An 18,323-nucleotide genomic window follows, 5' to 3' on the forward strand; every position below is an offset into this window, starting at 1 on the left:
ACAGACGAGCTCGACATGGTCAGACGCCAAGGAGATTGGGCATCTAGCGTTGGTCTTCTTTAAACAACTATCCGTATTACTCCAGACAGGAGATCAGAATCAGATCCATCAGTTTCAAGTACTTTTTCTGGGGTCATAACGTAATCGGTAAGCGAGCGGGCCACCTCACGCGTTTCCAAGCAGGCAGTTCAACCCTCCACTATGCCAATCTATATAACCTCATCTTCCTCCCTTAAAAGGTAATGCGCTTTCTCTTTCTCGTTCTCCTACTACCTCTCTTACCCCTAGTGCACTGCCCCCATGGCCACTTCCAAATACCCCACCACTCAATACACCTCCGAAGAATTTGTTGAAAGTAGCGGTGCTATTCTATTTGACCTGTCGCATGAGACAAAGCGTGTCTGTTTGATTCACTACACTGTAAAGGATGAATGGCTTCTGGCAAAAGGTCGACGAAATTGCGGCGAATCTCGGCTTGAGGCAGCTTTGAGAGAAGTGGAAGAGGAAACCGGCTATAAATGCCACGTTTATCCTGTTACCATGTCGACTCGTGCCCCCCCAGAAAACGAAGCGGACGATGTTTCAGACCATGCTCGGTCGTACCGCGGCCTTAGTGAGCCTTTCATGCTCACCATTCGCCAGCTGAATGACAAGTCAGACGCAAAATTGATCTGGTGGTATATCGCTGCAGTCGATGAGAGCTTCAGTGGCAGCACACCATCAGCAGACCGCGATTTTAGAGCTGAGTTTTTCACATACGATGAAGCTTTGCAAAAGTTGACATTCCAAGATGATCGCAACGTCTTGACAAGGGCCATCACTTTGGTGGAAAGTTCATGATACAGTATCGCTTATTCTCTATGACCATAGTGAAGGGTCAAAGGATGTGGGGTCCAGATTGAAAGCGGTCTCACGACTTTACTATCAAACCAATTGCAAAGATGTCGTATATCGGATAGCTTCAGAATCTGGACAAATAGGACCGTAGGGTTCAGAACCCGTGATCAACATCCATGAAACCAAAAGCCAGACAATGAGAGATCTCTCCCAAATCAGGTCGTGACGTTTGGCGACCATCGTGATTTTCGTGCGAATGCTTCGTAAAGCGCGTCTTCACCCATGAATGGGCCGTTGATCGAGGGAAGAGATTGATCGCCCTGTCAAGGTTGTAGTTGTCTCAGCAACTTACCGGAATGCTGACCTGGCGGTTGTATGATCAGGCAAACAGGAGGGAAAACACGAGGAGAGCAGCAGTGACTAGTGGTTGGCTTATAGACATAGACTGGATTTGCATGCATGGGTAATGGATAGAGACTTGGTTTTTGCATTTCTATAATATAGGCTAGGGAAAGAAGATATTTGTCAGGGAGTCAGGGAGGGAAACTATATTGATGCCGGCCGGCGGATAGAAAACATTTGGCGATGTCCTGGTAATCACTCCTTGACTTGCGTAAAGTCCTTTTGTACACGGATTCCATGCAGAGGAATCTCATCGCTTGCGCTATCGACGTTCCTATCCTTCGATCCAAATACGTTTGTCACCATATGTCCGTGATCATACTCCGGCCGGAGGGAAGCATCCAACTGCTCCGGCGTCATGGGGTGGCCCCCCGCCGAATCCGATTCATCCGGGAGATTATAGAAGGAATGACGCCGGCTATGCGATGAGTGACCGACACCGCTGCCTGTGTGTCCTTGGGCTGTCAACTCGTTCTGACTGGGGTTCGACTGGCCGGTCTTGGACATGGGGGCTGTTCGGCTGCGCAGTAAGGCCGGCAAGGCGCCTTGGATGTTGAATATACGGACGATGGCCTGTAGGGCGGGTCGGAGGGTGGGAAGACAGGCGGAGACGATGCCGGCGGACATTTCGATGGCGGTCCAGCCGACGGTGGGAGCGAGTGTGTAGGATGAGTCGGCGGAGGTGTACGAGAAGAGGACGGTGAACCGGTAGGCCGAGGCGAAAACGACGCTGTCATCGATCAGCCTTTGATCATGTCACTGCGATGGAGCAAGACGAGACGTACAAGAATCCCAGACTGAATGCAAAGGTCAAGGCCAATTTCTCAGAGAGACGCAGCTGCAGTTTCCAGACTTGCGGCATCGGCAGAATGAGAATCGCCAGATCGGTCAGGATGGTCGATGCTGCGTTGGCGATCCATGTGCCGACTTGGTTGATGCACCGGCCCGGCAGACTGGGATACCACAGCTTCTGGACAGGGACACAGATGAAAATAAAAATAAACGTGATGCAGATGACCCAAAGAACGACAAAGGTGCCGATGATGTACGCCCAGCGCTTGAAGTAGGGGAAACGAAAGATACGGTAGTACATCAGCAGAATGCTGAGTTTGGTCCAGACCAGATTGAAGACATAGAGGATCTCGGCCACGACGAGGAACTTGGCCATCATGACCAGGTTGGAGATGGGGACGGCGGTGCCGGCATGCAGGCCCATGCCTTCTTTGAGCATGGCGAAGATGAAGCCGACGACGACCAGGTTCCAGCCCTGTGTATGTCAGTTGAGATTCCTCCTCAATGACTGTAAACCTACCATGGAGAACAAAATCATCCAGTCATCCCACCACAACTTCTGCTTCCTCTCCCATCGGGACAGAAGCCGCAGACAGACCATGACAAAGGCGAGCACCGTCACCGAAGCGGTGGTCGCAGTCACCCATGGTTGTAGCGAATCTTCGTGCTCTGCCATTCTGAGTGGTCACGACATGAGAGACTGCAGTGGGATGATCAACTGCAGGAGGAAGAACAAGAACATTATAAGCTTCTTGACCGACCTATCTTCTTTCGTACCTGAATCCTTCTGGCTGCGGGTCATGCCCAGACAGACAGAAGGATTCTAGTCCATACTCCTTTTGACAAATGCACCGCCTAGAAATTTCTTAGCATGATGGAATCATACTTCGATTCCGGATTCCGCAGGATTTCGGACAGTCTTTGGCTTGCAGCCACCAGGGAGTCGACAAATTCAGGGCCAGACTAACGAGTGGCCCCTTACTAGCGGGACGTTACCATTCGTGTTTAGGACGCTCATTCGACGGACCAAAGAAGTCAATTGGCCGTTGGGTGACCCTAGCCCATTACAGCTGCAGAATAGTCGATCCTCGCGTTCAAAGTGGGCCAAAAGCGTGGCAAAGTGGAGGGTGACGGCTGTGAGTCTTCACAAGAGCATTTCTGCCAGGCGTCTTTACGAAAGTCAAATCTAATAGTAGCTCCACGCGTCGTGTTTGAACTTTGAACTCTGTCCTGCCGTGGTTGTGGGGGACTATCCGGTGTTGAGAACTTACATCCGTATCTGTTGCCGGACATCCGTGCAAGATAAACGAAAAGGAATCCATGGTTATCATCTATCTATTTACGCCATCACTTATACTTGTTCACCATCTCCAACAGAGCAGCATTCACCTCCTTTGGATTGGTGGCATTCAGATAATGGGCTCCTCCCTCGATCATGACAAGTTTGGCCTCTGGGGACGAGATGAAGAGTTTGATCTGCTCTGCTGGCACTGTTTTGCCGAATGGAGTATCCTCGGTGCCCTATCGGCGCCAGTCTTAGCAGCATTCCTAAGATATCAGTCCCTAACGTAGGGGTGAACTCACCTGTAACCAGTGCACTGGACACTTGATGTCCCCCAGTCGGAGCAGTAGTCCATCGCGCGACAGCAGGCAAACCACCGCCATGCGGACCTTCTTTCGCCCTTCGTCTCCCTTGTAGACCTCCTTCAAGGTCTGGGTCCAGAACGCACTCAACTCCTCTGAAGCACTGGCGCCGAACCCGATACCACCGACCATGCCACACCAGACATCGTCGACCAGAAAGTCCGGGGTCGCAACAGCGCTGGTCCATTTCTCGTAGAAGGGCCGGAGGGCAGGGACAGGATCCCAACACCCTTTCGACCGGGAGTCGGCCGATTCGTAATCCATCGAGGTTCCCAATGGCATCAGGCCGAGGATCTAGATAGACAGTAGACAGACATCAGTTTCAACCGGCCTCCTCACTTGAGTCCGTACTTCACGTATGCAGGGGAAGCTCCCACCCGTTCGGGGGCCAACAAGGCCATGCGCGTCACCATCCATCCTCCCTGGCTCGTTCCCAGAGCGAAGGCCTTGTCAATGCCTAGTTTATCCATCACCTGCAGTGCCATCAACGCCGAATCCCAGTATGTAAAGTGTTCCGACGGGCAGCTGGTCGAGCCGTGGCCCAGGGGCTCGATGGCCAGCAGGTTCATGGCGTCTGTCAGGGCGACATCGCTGAACTGATCCCGGTAGAGGGAGACCGTGGTACACATCGAGTTGATCAAGACGCATGTCGGCTTGGAGGGGTCGTAACGGTCGTGGGACAGAGCATAACCGGCGGTGATGCCGCCCAGATGGGGCACCTGGATGGTCTTTGTTGCTGCCATGTTTTCGGATTCGTGATTTCAATACAACAATGGATGAACGGGGAGTGTCAAAATGTAACTCATCATATAGATAAGGGACCTGTCACCTCGTCGCCCCTCTCTGGACACGACCCGAGGTTCTGCAACCCCTCCAGATCATCCCGTTCCAGAACCAGATGGCACACAGGCAGAGGGGACTACTTCCCCTTCTGGACCAAATCCCGGTCGAGTGGGGATGAGCAGAAGAAGGCCAATGACACGCTGCGAGACGATATCCAACGCTACCTAAGTATCCATATTGTGCTAGTTTGATCCTTCTGGGCCTTGACCGTGGAAATGGGCGAATGGGACGCTTTCGGGCCGCTTCTGACACGCCGGTCCCTTCCGCGTAAATTCAAAAGGCCCACTGCGAGTCTGCGACAGAGACAAGAATTTGTCAGGACTCAACGTGCATCAAGATGTCCATGTCACTGGCCGTGTGAATTCACTAACAATGTTTGTGGCCTGACAGTTTGACGGTCCCTGGCTGAAGCTGGGTAAGAAGTCAGTCAAAAGTCATTTTGTTAGCTGGGGATGGAGTGGAGCATAGGCAACCAAGATTAGTCCCTGCTTCACTTCGTAATTTGAGTTCTGGCAGGTCATACGCGCATATCCGCAGGAGACTGCAGGATTGAGCGATGGCCCATGCCCATGGGACGAGGATGTCGATCCGCCAGGGGAATTCTCTAGGCGCAAAACAAACGCATCATGCAGACTATCTGCATGAACATCCAGTGCATGAATGAATAAGATAGATACCACAGGTTAATTCTTTTGTACATCTCAACTCAATCTGAAAGTGCGTAGAGCCCTCACGAAGCAAGGGATAGTCGATCGTTGCGATCGCACATGGCGAATATCAGATCAGTCAACATCGCGGGGAAGATGCTGTGACAGATACCCAGTATAGAGACAGGGAATAGACTGAAAGCGTGCATTGACTCCTCAGCAGTGCCAGATTTGAAGAAAGATTCAATATGTACCCACGCATTCAAACATCAGAAAGTGGCGAGTTCATTCTGAAGTCTTTGAAGAAACGAGATACAAAGTAAGCGCAGGTAAACATTTGCAAGGAGTTCAACCGAAATCTTGCTGATTAGTCGTAGTTGCAGCTCATGCAGTTCCTGGTAGGCGACGATCGATTGTCAGCCATAGATCGCGATAGAAACCGACTCCTCCTTTGATCACCAATCGAGCCTGTGGTTTGTCGCTCACAGTCTGGACATTGAATCGGCGGAAGAACTGAGAGACATGAGCATTAGTCAAAACAGTCAACGAGGAATACAAACTACCAACCTGCAATGGCCCTTTGTACAGCTCCATCATAGCAATATCCCTCCCCAGACACACCCGGGCCCCGTAGCCAAATGTGAAGCTATACTTGGTGTACAGCCTGGCCTTTTCGGCATCGAGCCAACGCTCCGGCTTGAACTCTTCCGCATCCTCCCCATACATATTCCTGTCTCGCTGCATGATCCACGGATTGCCTGAGATCTCCGTTCCCGCTGGCGCAAACTTGCCGTACAGATCCACACCAGGCTCCGAGACATACCGGGGAAGATGTTTGGAGCAGGGGGGTTGAGTCGCAGAGTCTCGCGAACACACGCCACATAAAAAGGAAGGTGGTCGACGATTTCGTCATATTGCGGAACACAGTCGGAGATCAATCCCTTGGCTGTTGCCGTGTCAATCTCCTCCATCATTCGACGGTAGGCGCTGGGATGGGTAAGCAGGAAGTTCATCAGGGCCTGGAAGACGGTGCCGGTCGTATCAGCCCCCGCAAGCAGCACTAGCAGCACTTCGGCCTTGAGATATTCGATGTCCAACGGGGACCCGTCTTCGGTGCGCGCTTCGATGAAGGTCTGCAAGAGGTCGATGCGACCGATATCTTTCTTCTCTTCGAGCTCGCGGAATCGCTGATCGATCAGGCGATCACGGAAGCGCATGAGGACGCCAATACCCGAATCGTCCTGGGGGGTGGCAACGAGGTACTTCTTCATGAAGGTGGTCTTCATCCAGCTGGTGAATGGGTGCAGACGAGCGAGGAAACCGAATGCGGGCAGACCATCGTGGAAACCCTGAATAAGCCCGCCTACGTCCTGGCCCTGCTCGACGAAACCAAAGGGGGCGCCAAAACCGATCTCGCTGATTATGTCGTACGCCATGTAGCTGCAGACATTTCAGGACAGTTAGTCCCCAAGTGTCGTTATCGTCATTGCGTCCGTTGAAGCTTACACGGCCCACCATGAGAAATCAAAAATCTCCCCTGTCTGAGCGAATTTCTCATTGAGCTTGTCAATCCAGTGTTGGATGCGAATGTCAATCAAGGGCTCCATCTTCTTCACGTTGGTAAAACTGTACTGCAGAGTGTCAACGCCGTGATTGTCGTTGTCGGTAGTCGCATTGCAGTCAACCTACAGGTCCCGCCACATGCTTTCGATAAGCCGCGTGCGTCTTATGCGATCGCATGTTGAAGAGCGACTCAGTCTCACCAAAGGTTCCGGTAATGTAGTGTCCTGTTTTGTCGGCATTGCGGTGGTAGATGTCCGGCAGCTTCGTCGGGTCGCTGACGACGAGAAGCGTGGGAGTTATGCGCACAACGGGGCCTACTCAGGCACAATTAGCGTCTGCTGTTGAGGAACTCGTCATATGATGGTGTACCGTACCATATTCCTTCGTCAAAGCATACACGGTTGGCAATTCAGTCTCGCGAAGATTGTGCCATGCAATCCAAAGTCTGGTCACCCCTCCCCAGAAAGGCCCGGGGAAGACAGACAATGGGTGGAAAAAGTGATAATAGACAATCTGGTAGGCAAATTTGAGCAAAACATACGCCACAAGACCCAGAACCACGTTGGTCGCGGTGATTCTGGCCAGTAACTCTTCCCCAAGGCCCATGGTGGTGACTCGACGAGTGGGATCGGTTCAAGACAAGGGAGAGCTGCGCCCGGAAAACACTGAAACCAAGGCCTTGCGATCAATTTTGAGGTCAACTTTCCTCTAAGCCAATGCGTCCTGATTGCGACCGCGCAAAGGCCATGTGGATGCCCCATAGTATCGGCGAAGAGGGGGTGGATGAGCTCTCCCGCAACGCGCCGGATAGAGTCAGTGAGCACGAATTATACAAAGCCATTTTCTCATACGGTCGCGTTAGCGGGACTGCTTGAGTCTCGGTTCGAGGTGGCAGCAGGCTGCGTAATTCACGCAGCGAGTTAGAGGTGCAAAAGCAGGGTTGATCTTGGCCACGGTGCGACAATAGTACACCAACTAATGTATGGAGGCGGATGAAGCTGGCAGTCATTGGAACAGTCAATGACATCCCTGCTCTTCGATGGACCTTTGTGTAGTTAGCCAGACGGAGTCCTCGCCATATAAAGTAGGAATCAACGCTCTTGACTCGAAACTCTTGTCACTGGATCTGCAGACCCAGTTGTTGATGGTCGAGACCTGAGACAAGAGCATGGCAGGTTTCGCCATGACATCCCAGTCTGAACTCGATGGGGGAAAGTGGCCGAGACGACCGTTGGCAGATAGGCAATTCCGGCCTCTCTCCGCTATTATCAGTTATTCTGGTAGCATGATAGGTTGATGTTGAGTGCCGATGTCATGCCAACGGTGGATATGGAGCTTCATGTCTCTTTGCACTTCGCGTACGAAGCGAGGCGGAGTAACGAGCAGTCAGCGTGGTCTGACTCGTAAGGATTAGGGACTTTTGGCCTAGTCGACGAAATAAACAGAAATGTCGTCTCCTCTCCTATAGACTCATGCCTTGAGGGTGAATGATGGACACGTCCAGGTTGGCGTTGCAGTGGAAACTATCTCCGACTCCAGTTATCCAGAATCAACAGCGAAAAAAATATTGGTGACGATCAACAGCAATCGCAAAGCACAATTACCTCTGGTATAATTGCTGGAGACACCCACAGAATCAGCGGAGAGCATCTGAATGGAAAGAGTTGGGGGCCGATACCTGTCTATATACGTCTACACAATGATGGTCAGAGGTGCAGCTATTCTCCGGAAGAAAAAATGTAGATATTCCTGATTCATGATACATCTACTAGTATATTCGACTTGTCTTGAGCGTTGCTTTTTCCTGCATTCCTTCTCCCTCCGCCACAGCCGCTAGTCTCATGGATTATCCACGTACTTTGTATCGCAGTCCATATATGCCACACGGTCATCTACCATATGTACTCTAGGTTATAAGGACATCTGAAGATAAAACTGATCTTGATCCCGTCTTGTGGGGACAATCTCAGCTCAAACTCTCCTCTTTATGGCAATGGCAGAAGAACCTATTTCAATTGCTGTCTGTACGCTAATCCACTATCTACGGTATATCAGTGCCTAATAATACCAAGTCTAATAGACTACTGCACAGTCCCACCTTCGCGTTGGATGTCTCATTCTTAACTACGGAACAGGTGAGGCCCCCATTTCAAGTAACTTTTGTCGAAGTTACCCCATAGAATCACACCCATGCCCCAACAGGCGTCTCAATCGACCATAGAAGAACCAAATGAGACATGGGGTCATCCCGCTCTGTCTCAGGTGTCCCGTCTTGCTCCTTTGGGGACAAGCTGGTCAATCTGTTTCAGGCCTTCAAGCAAACCCAGATTCTTGTAGTCCGCGCATTATTAGCCTGTAATAACCTAATTTATACGCCTTGGAGCTTCGACAAGATGGAACGACCGTCGCAAAATCCCCGCTAGTCATTTGCCATATCAACTTGATCTCCAGTCCCCACCGCTTCTTTTCATAACCAGCGATATGGTCAGGGATTCGAGAATTCAAGATGACGATCGTGGAGGGCGAGAAATAAATGGAAACAAGTCCATCCTTCTCAGCCGTATCCTTCTGTCGTCCTGTCTTCTTTTGTACTCCCCAACCGTCCATCATGGCATCCGACTCTCAGGGGCCGGTTGTGGTGGGCATCTCCATTGCCTTTGCGATCGTTACTTTTGTGGTTATCTATCTGCGAATGTTTGCTCGAGTCGTCGTTCTGGAACATGTAGGAGTGGATGATTGTAAGTTTGTGCCCTGTGAATGCTGGCGAAAAGAAGGCTGACTGATTTCAAGACCTAATCCTCTGTGCATGCGTAGGCAACCGGAAACTAGCCGAATGCGCGTCCGTACTGACACGCATAGCTTTTGTCCTGGGCTTTTATCGCTGTAACTATCGTCTGTCAGTACGACATCCTTTGTCTATGAGAGTCCGCAACTGATTTTCAATAGCTGTCAAAAAGGGACTGGGCTCTCATCTTGTTGATGTGGATAAGAACAACCTGCCCTCCTATTCTTTCGTATGCACCATCCGAAAGGATAGTCATTGCAACTCTGACCACGACAGGTCGTATGGCTCAGCTCGATGTTCTACCTGGCCTGTCTGGGCTTCATCAAAACATCGGTCTGCTGGTTCTATACGCGCATCGGCGACAAGACGCTCACGCGAATGTCCTTGATCATGATGGGCATCGTCGGCACCCAGGCTGCGGTGTTCGTCATGGTTGCAGCCTTGCCGGGTCATTGTGTTGGGATCAATATCTTCTATCTCTCCAACGCGGCCTTGAACATCTTGACTAATTTGCTCACCTACTCGCTGCCTATCAACGTCCTCCTCAAGCTACAGATGCCGCTCAAGCAGAAGTTTGCGCTTGGTTTCATCCTCTGCCTGGGACTTTTGTGAGTATCTCGATCGCAGATGGGATTCTGCGCACTGACACGCCCCCTAGTGCCTGCATCTCCTCGATCATTCGCATCACCTATATTCCCACCATGCTAACCTCGGCCGATTTCACCTACGCTATCAGCGGCGCCATGTACTGGTCCGTGATCGAGACCAACGTCGGAATCCTGGCCGCCTCTATCCCCTCTTTCAAGGCGATTGCCTCCCGCTTCCTGCCCCGACTCATTGGCGAGTATTCCTCTGGGCGCAAATACGCATCCTCCAAACTGACAGGATCCAAACAAACACATTGGGGATTCTCACGATTCAAAGACAGCGTGACAATGAACTCACGGAGAACCAAGGATGCCACGCTTGGTACAGGGTACGGCAGCAATACAAGCGAGGAGCGGATCGTGGTGCCGGACGGGAAGATCTGGACTACAACGCAGATCGAGACGAACGTTGAAATAAGAAATGCTAGGACCCGTTGAACAATAATACCTGCACTCTCCCTGCCGAGATCAGGTACCGGCGTTATAGTCTGGACAAATGGACGGTCATGTCTAGTCTAACTAGTCTCCAAGCTGTCAATCGCAGCCGAGAGTATGGATTCGGAGAAGCTTGGCGAATAATGTAACCCGATGAGGAAGCTATAGCAACTGTCGATTGAGGCCATAACTATCATTATTAAGCTATGACCTGCTCAGTGACAAAATCCACGAAAAGATTTGTCAGATTGGAGACTCCGGTTGTCCGAGTTATGGCGGGGTTCTTCATTCGGATAGATTCCATAGATAAATATTAGAGCTCTCTTCCCCGCACTGCTGCTGTTCCCCTCGCAAACAATTATCACACATACATTAGCAACCCCCATCAACTTACAATTTCACTATAAGAAATGTCTTTTGCACAGTCGTTCCGTCAAATTATCGGTGTCCCTCCATCGACCGCCTCCACCAAAGATTCGACCCTCATCATCATCGACGCGCAGAACGAATACGTCACCGGCAAGCTCAAGACCGAGAACGTCTCCCTGACGCGCAAGGCGATCGCAAACCTGCTAGAGAGGTACCGTGCCGGTGGAGACGGCAAGAACATCGTCCATATTGTCCATGAGACGCCCCAGGGCGCTCCCGTCTTCACCCCCGACACCGAACTCGCCAGGGAATTCGACGAGCTGACGCCGCGCGGCGGCGAGAAGGTCATCGCCAAGCATTTCCCGAGCGCCTTTGCTCAGACCGATCTCGATGAATACCTGAAAGGTCTGGGAGATGTGGGAAAGAAGATTGTGCTTGTGGGATATATGGCGCATGTCTGTGTGTCGACCACAGCTCGTGCGGGCAGTGAGCGCGGTTATGACGTGATCATCGCCAGTGATGCCGTAGGTGACCGAGATATCCCGGGCACCAACGCTGAGACTCTTGTTTCGGTGGCTCTGAGTGAACTCGCTGATGCGTTCGCCACTGTACTTCCTTCGACGGAGATCACTACATAGGCTTGTTGGATGGTGGTCCTTTTCGTTATAGAATCAGACCTGTCGCCACCTCGTTAATATCATAATCATTCCAAGTGTTTCAGAAGACGCCATTGTTAATCTCCTTCGTCATAAGACGATGCCCTCGTAGTCAGCACGTCCGAGACAAAGTACGATTACCGGGCATGATGGTTGCCTGAAAGAGGCACAGAGCACGGACCGGGCGGATCGCATCTTCCCTTGCGGTTATCCCCGACCCCAGAGACTCCTTCTTATGTCCGATAATAAACTGGTATATATAAGCAGTTTCTCAGTAAGATAATGGGTGAGAATGCAGTTGCCTCAAAAGGGCCAAATGCCCTGCCTCAGGCCGCGACAAAAATCAGATCAAGCAAGCGATCACCACAAAACCGACTGAATGTCGACTCCAAGCATCGGAATTATCGTCTGCAGCCAACGCGTCCCCCGTGCTGGACTGCAGATCACCAATTTTGTCTTGAATACGATCCAGAAAGCATACCCGACCGCCAACCTGCGCCTTATCGACCTAGCTACCTGGGATCTCCCCATGTACAATGAACCGGGCATCCCATCACTAATCAACTCGTCGGATGGATACACGCACGAGCTGATCAGAAAATGGTCCGAGGAGATTGCCTCGCATGCTGGATTCATCTTCGTCACACCACAGTACAACTGGGGTTACCCAGCCAGCATCAAGAACGCCATCGACTATCTCTTCCATGAATGGACGGGAAAGCCCGGTATGATTGTTAGCTACGGCGGACATGGCGGTGGCAAGGCCGCTCAGCAGCTGTTTCAGGTTTTGCAGGGCCTTCGTATGCAGCCTGTCGAGCCTCTTGTGGCTTTGGTGTTCCCCACGAAGGAGTTTACGGGCAAAGCAGCCAGGGGAGAGGATCTGGGGGTAATGGAGGATGCAAGCATTTGGAGGGATGGCCGGGAGCAAATACTTTCCGCGTTTCAGGTTCTGGCCCAACTCGTTGCAAGATCTACATGACTGTGGTTTGTTACAACTTGACAGAGAGCGAATATCGAAGATTTCGATAATTATCGCGATCGTGGCGGGGTTTGGAAGACACCGCAGCAAGAAACCTGACTCGAATCTGCAGCTCGCAGGACATTGGATGATCTTTTGATCTGGTATGATCCGTTTCAACTGTGGCTGTCGGATATAATACTGTGAAGGAGATGAGTCAGGTTGATGCATGCAGGACAAGTGAATTAACTCTATAGAACACTGACCAGGAGCCGCATTTTTGGCGAGATTGATGTTCAAACTGTCTTCCACTGGGAATAGTCATGAGTAGATACTGTTGAATGCACCCAAACCACTGAGCTAAAAAGGTGTCAAAACTAGACTGGTTTACCCAATCCATAAATCCATATCCAACGCACCCAATCTGCAATTTGGGTTAGATAAGGGTTGGCCCTAATCTAATCCATATATATATTGGTAGATAATACCTAATCTATATAGGTATAGATAACCTATTTAGGTGTATATAAGACTTATAAGTTATAACTAGCAGAATTTAGTAGGTTTATAGATTTAGTAGTTTATCTAATCTATTTAAGTAGGCTAACTATAAGGCAGTTACAAAAATTTCAATATTAGGCTATCTTATTTTAGAGGGTCTTTATTAAATAGCTTAGATACCATTATTATAGAAAATATAATATATTTTCTCCCCTAAGATAAAGAATCTCTAAAAATGCTATACAAAGCAATATATTCGCCTTGGGTTCACCGTTCAACCATATATGAAATACTTATTAGCTAAAAACCTTACAACAAAATGGAAGAGGAGGAAGTGTAATGATTATACTCAAACAAGGAGTCTCTAGTCTTTTCTCTAAGTACAACTTAATTAAAGTAGGGTCAGCCGCGTCTCCAAATCCAAACATAACCCGCAATTGCACCAAATGTCATCACGAGCGCAGTTGCAGGGGGCGAGACGCCTAGCCATTGCAACCAATTAAAAGAATGCAAAACAGGTATCAAGTTTTTAAACAAACAAAGTCGCGTGGTTGGGTCGTTCTCAACCTCCACGGAATCCAATTCTTTCCATAAGTCGTGCGCGTTGCCGAATGCACCCTTCTTCCAACATCGTTCAATTATCGGCCCAAGCCAAAGACCCTCAGTACTGGGAAGATCCTCTCTCCGTGGCCATGTACCGTTGCTAGACTCTACCGGAAGACCCTTAAATATATCAAATTCACATTTCTCTCCAGCCACCACCTCATACATCACAGCTCCCAACTGCCCAATATCTGTATGTATGGAATAACCTGCCCAATCAGCCGTCTCCATACAGGTGTCAAGAGGCATCTTCACGGACTCGGTAAAATCACATATTTTGATTTTGAAATCGGCATCGAGAAGGAAGTTCCGGGTGGCAATGTCTGCCACAATAATTCGCCGGTCATGAATTTGTGAAAGTGAATGAGCCATCGAACGAAACCAAGACAGCTGAAGAGTCTTAGATGGCTTATTTTGACTCAAATACGAACGTAGATCACCATTTTCCATCAGGCGGAGTTTAGTGGCCGTCTCTGAGCAACCAATGAAAGGGACAACACCGTCGCAGCTACCTAAGCGTTGATAGATAGCTTGCTCGTGCTGGAGGGATTCGATATTTGCTTCCACTTCTTCCTCACTGCTAGTGCTCCACCTGAGAGGTAGCTTGACGGCAAACCGCCCTTGACGGACTACCAACCCGGTTCGTCCAATCCCAAGAATTTGATCCTGGGGAAAAGAACTAATAAGTTCGACATGACGGGCGAGTGTCATTTAATGGGAGTAATCATGTGGAAAAGGATGAATATGTTCGGGTAGAAATATACTTGAGGACTTGTTGTCTAGATGAGAGCAAGAGTACAATCTCGAGCAGTCGCACTGGCTTAAAATAAAGGGGTGGCCAAGTGGAACACGTGACTAGGCCGCAGCCTTAACCGCCGTCGACGAACTCTGAAGACCCCCGCTGCTTCCTGTCGGTTCCTCCTCGTCCTTCTTTGGAGGCGGGCTTGTTTTGCGTCGATGGTTTGGGCAGTCTCCACGCTTGGTTGAACTTCCCTGGGAGGTTGGAACTGGGTTTGAACAGTTCCAACCTCTCGCGAGCGCTTCCCCGCACGGTTCAACATAATTTCTATCCGGGTCGTGTGTGGTACAGCCTCCTTTTCTCTTTCCGGAGCATAAGGGGTAGCTAACTGGGGTCTTGTATCTTTGATAGCACATTATTAATGATCTGAAGATAATCAGCGCTGTGCGCTTAAAACAAGATTCTCTCTGGTGGCAGAACTAACCGAGTCAACAAAATGGGCTTTCTCTGTTTTCAAGTAATTTTTCGGCACGCACGATTTGCCAAGTAAGAAGGATAGAATCAGCTCACGCGAGCTCATATATATATATACATAACTGGCGTATTATCGCTGGATGAATGTCGCCAATCCTCCATGACGATAAAGCGGATCCTCTGACTTGCAATCTGTCAAAGATCCCATCAGAAAGGCTACTGCTTTGCGTCTAGCATCATCCTTGCCAGGTTTCTGGTATGGAAGGACCGCGTAAGACTGTAATATAAGTGGCTACTATTTCATGCTGCTCCCAGAGCTTTACTATAATAGGTATGAATCAGAAGCCTCTGATAGCCCCTCAAATTGGGTTCACTTACGGCTTTAATCGGTGCATATCTTAGTAGTAACGACTGGCCATGGGTCTAAACATCTGCAATGCCCTCGCGGCCCTTTTTGGCGTACTATACAACCCTCCTTATGTGCCATCCAAAAGCCTCCTCAGATTGGCTCTTTAAGGAAGCACTGCCACAAATGTGAATTGCTGTTGGTCACAACTAATACAGTGAGACCTTTAGGAGGTACCCCATCAGCCTTTCCTCTGCATAGTCTTCATAGACTTCATCCTGCAGTAGTTGAATTTTTGGCAAAGCTGACTGCATGACCGCCTGGGCAAGTCGTATTAGATGTCGTCCAGGACACGTACCCGAGCCCCTCCTTTTGGTTCCATCGACGTTCAGAATATTGTTTTTAAGAGGGGCATCTTGGGCGGGCATCTTGGGCGGGGCAAACAGATTACATCAGCTGCCAGCCTGATTCGAGTCAGGCACCAGGGCGTCGAGATATGGGAAAGGGTAGCGGAAGCTCAACCAAAATAATTTTCCTTGGTCGAGAACTTCCCGCGCTTTAGGACACCTCGGTTCAAATGATCATGGCTCTCGTTGCCCTTTAGAGTTCTGCCGAGTCATAAGCAAGTCCAGTTGGTGTACAGCCGTCGATACTGGGTAGGTAATGATTGGGCCAACGATCGTGTTTGGTTGATGACAGTAAGCACTAAAACGAGTAGTGTCTAGACTCGGCAACTCTGGATCGCGTCAAATCTGGCGTGATTGATAATCACATCTCTCAGGCCTCCTTCCAGCTGTTGAATATATTGTAAAGAACATGAAGCATACTAGAGCCAAGCATACCAAATCGAGAAGAGGTTGCATCACCTGCAAGTCCGTCAATTCTACGCCTCCGGCTGACCCGTACTAATTCTCCCAGAATCCGTCACGTCAAATGCGACGAGCAACAGCCAGAATGTCTACAGTGCGTCAAAACAGGACGCAAATGTGATGGATATGATCCCAAACAGACAAACCCACAGGCGCAGCAGAGGACCGTAGTCGATCCTGTCCCCGAGACCTGGACTAAACCCAGCGCTGACCATCGCCTGGTCTTGCGTCCGGGGACTCGAGAGGAACGGCAGTATATCGAGTTCTTCTGCACTCGCACATCGCATGCACTGTCCGGCTTCTTCGATTCGGATCTCTGGCGGTATTTCCTGCCCCAGCTGAGTCACTCCGAGGCCGCCATCCGGCACGCAGTCATCGCTCTCGGGGCTCTCCATCAACATCTGCATATAGTTCTCTCAAAAGACAAATGTGATCCCGGGCGGAAGATCGCCCCCCAAAATGAGCAGTTTATCATTCAGCAGTACAACTCGGCGATCCGACATTTGGTGGCACAACTGTCGTCCGCAAACCAGGTGCCGCATCTGACGCTGATCGCCTGCTGCCTTTTTGTCTGCCTGGAGATTCTCGGTGGACAGATCAGCAAGGCTCTGGACCATATTGAAGCTGGCCTGAAGATTCTTCAGCGATGGGAGAGCGACCCAAACGGAAAACTACAGTCGGAAGGAATTACTCGAGAACTAACGTATACCGTCGTCCGTTGGAATACCCAGCTCTCCAAGCATGGAAGGAAGATGATTTCCCTCAATCTCGGCCAACTGGATACAGCAAAGTCAGTAGAAAAACAAGACGCCTGGTCGGAAATTTCAACGGCCAGACATTCACTCGACGTACTGATCAACCGCACCATGAGCTTCGTGGAGGCCGTGGGTAACGACCGGAAGACGAGAGGGTCGCCCTGGCAGGTTCGTCGGCAACAGGCGCTTCTCCAAGATCTCGCCGCGTGGCTGCGCGCATTTGACAATCTGATGAAGCGATGTGGCAGACGGCTGAAGAAGACTGATCCTCGAGGGCCTGTGCTGCTGCGCATCCATCACCGCTCCAACCAGATTTTAGTGGCCGTCGCCCTTTCCAGAGATGAGCTCATATTCGACCAGCTCGACGATGACTTCAAAGCTATCCTTGCGTACGCGGAGGAGTTGATCGAGCTCAATGCGTCACTGGACAAGGACGCCCTGCTGACTGTCTTTTCCTTGGAGACCGGCCTCATATCGTCGCTCTGCTACACGGCTAGCAAGTGTCGCAATCCGGTGCTCCGGCGAAAGGCAATCAGCCTGCTGTACCGTTGCCCTCAGAAGGAAGGGCTGTGGAGTATGCAGCAATATGCGATTCTCGCGCGGATCGTCGTACAGATCGAAGAAGCAGAGGTGGCTCACCTGCAGTTGGAGCAGCGGATTCCCGAAGATCGGCATCGCGTCTACACAACACACATTGAGGACAGGAACTGTCGCTCATGTCGATTAGTATTGATGTATATGCCTGAGACTGGTGATGGGGAATGGCACTGTCGAGTCAGGGATGTGGACTTCTCGACTGAGATCCAAGCAGAGGATCCCAACTTTTTCACAGAAGCCGGTATCACCTCAGAGGTTTGAGAAGACTACAATGCTCTAGTTAGATTTGTCTCAATCGTGCTGGTCGGGTAGTATTATGTCTATCATGGAATTGGAGTCGTGGAGAATATCAGGATATAACTGTCTCCGTAGTAAAACATAGTTAACGATGAATTATATCCATCACCAGTGAAATAGTATATACATTATAATTAATCCGGTACTCATGTCGTATCATCAAACTATCCAACAACTCGCTCATTATGAAACCTCATGTCGAGATATAGATCGATCATCCTCGGCCAAATATTCTGCATCTACTTTTATTAGTCGGCGCCAATGACCGAGATGATGAAGACATACTTTCGCGAGAGTTTGTCCCTCCAACTCGTACGGTTTGGCATCTCTTTCCTGACATCCAGAACTGGCTGCTGCTTGTGCGCCTTTCATCTCGCGAAATACGGCTTCCACATGAGCGCGGTCCAGATGTCGAGGGTTGCTGTCCTGCCAGGATTGTCTGCGGATGGTCATCCCATAGCAGTCTGGGGCCAGGAAGGGATATGGAATGGTCATCATGAGTTGATGGCTGTATATTATGGACAGATAACTATATAGTATAGTATAGTATAGTATAGTACATCA

General features: G+C 50.1%; 8 protein-coding genes across 8 annotated transcripts; 5 read left to right on the forward strand and 3 right to left on the reverse strand.

Annotated features, from left to right (window-relative positions):
- Positions 1 to 300: 300 nt before the first annotated feature.
- Aspvir_007894 (putative NUDIX domain) lies at positions 301 to 840 on the forward strand (the record flags this gene model as incomplete). The annotated part of the gene is made up of 1 exon (XM_043271071.1): positions 301 to 840. The coding sequence occupies one exon, from the start codon at positions 301 to 303 to the stop codon at positions 838 to 840; it is 540 nt and encodes a 179-aa protein (XP_043127006.1).
- A 594-nt stretch (positions 841 to 1,434) lies between these two features.
- Aspvir_007895 (uncharacterized protein) lies at positions 1,435 to 2,707 on the reverse strand (the record flags this gene model as incomplete). The annotated part of the gene is made up of 3 exons (XM_043271072.1): positions 1,435 to 1,969; positions 2,025 to 2,506; positions 2,552 to 2,707. The coding sequence occupies 3 exons, from the start codon at positions 2,705 to 2,707 to the stop codon at positions 1,435 to 1,437; spliced, it is 1,173 nt and encodes a 390-aa protein (XP_043127007.1).
- Positions 2,708 to 3,378: 671 nt separating this feature from the next.
- Aspvir_007896 (alpha/beta fold hydrolase) lies at positions 3,379 to 4,418 on the reverse strand (the record flags this gene model as incomplete). The annotated part of the gene is made up of 3 exons (XM_043271073.1): positions 3,379 to 3,552; positions 3,616 to 3,969; positions 4,053 to 4,418. 3 exons carry the CDS (start codon positions 4,416 to 4,418, stop codon positions 3,379 to 3,381), a joined length of 894 nt encoding a protein of 297 aa, XP_043127008.1.
- Positions 4,419 to 5,549: 1,131 nt separating this feature from the next.
- Aspvir_007897 (cytochrome P450) lies at positions 5,550 to 7,334 on the reverse strand (the record flags this gene model as incomplete). Its single annotated transcript, XM_043271074.1, has 6 exons — positions 5,550 to 5,678; positions 5,733 to 5,941; positions 5,989 to 6,605; positions 6,672 to 6,796; positions 6,855 to 7,042; positions 7,103 to 7,334. 6 exons carry the CDS (start codon positions 7,332 to 7,334, stop codon positions 5,550 to 5,552), a joined length of 1,500 nt encoding a protein of 499 aa, XP_043127009.1.
- A 2,002-nt stretch (positions 7,335 to 9,336) lies between these two features.
- Aspvir_007898 (putative integral membrane protein Pth11-like) lies at positions 9,337 to 10,598 on the forward strand (the record flags this gene model as incomplete). The annotated part of the gene is made up of 6 exons (XM_043271075.1): positions 9,337 to 9,466; positions 9,519 to 9,538; positions 9,588 to 9,624; positions 9,675 to 9,742; positions 9,790 to 10,121; positions 10,172 to 10,598. The coding sequence occupies 6 exons, from the start codon at positions 9,337 to 9,339 to the stop codon at positions 10,596 to 10,598; spliced, it is 1,014 nt and encodes a 337-aa protein (XP_043127010.1).
- A 407-nt stretch (positions 10,599 to 11,005) lies between these two features.
- On the forward strand, positions 11,006 to 11,602 carry Aspvir_007899 (putative isochorismatase family hydrolase; the record flags this gene model as incomplete). The annotated part of the gene is made up of 1 exon (XM_043271076.1): positions 11,006 to 11,602. The coding sequence occupies one exon, from the start codon at positions 11,006 to 11,008 to the stop codon at positions 11,600 to 11,602; it is 597 nt and encodes a 198-aa protein (XP_043127011.1).
- Positions 11,603 to 11,999: 397 nt separating this feature from the next.
- Aspvir_007900 (flavin-dependent quinone reductase) lies at positions 12,000 to 12,599 on the forward strand (the record flags this gene model as incomplete). The annotated part of the gene is made up of 1 exon (XM_043271077.1): positions 12,000 to 12,599. The coding sequence occupies one exon, from the start codon at positions 12,000 to 12,002 to the stop codon at positions 12,597 to 12,599; it is 600 nt and encodes a 199-aa protein (XP_043127012.1).
- A 3,458-nt stretch (positions 12,600 to 16,057) lies between these two features.
- Aspvir_007901 (uncharacterized protein) lies at positions 16,058 to 17,723 on the forward strand (the record flags this gene model as incomplete). The annotated part of the gene is made up of 2 exons (XM_043271078.1): positions 16,058 to 16,113; positions 16,160 to 17,723. 2 exons carry the CDS (start codon positions 16,058 to 16,060, stop codon positions 17,721 to 17,723), a joined length of 1,620 nt encoding a protein of 539 aa, XP_043127013.1.
- Between the last annotated feature and the right edge of the window lie 600 nt (positions 17,724 to 18,323).

Source organism: Aspergillus viridinutans, assembly GCF_018404265.1.
Source record: "Aspergillus viridinutans IFM 47045 DNA, scaffold_6, whole genome shotgun sequence".
Classification (NCBI taxonomy): Eukaryota; Fungi; Ascomycota; class Eurotiomycetes; order Eurotiales; family Aspergillaceae; genus Aspergillus; species Aspergillus viridinutans.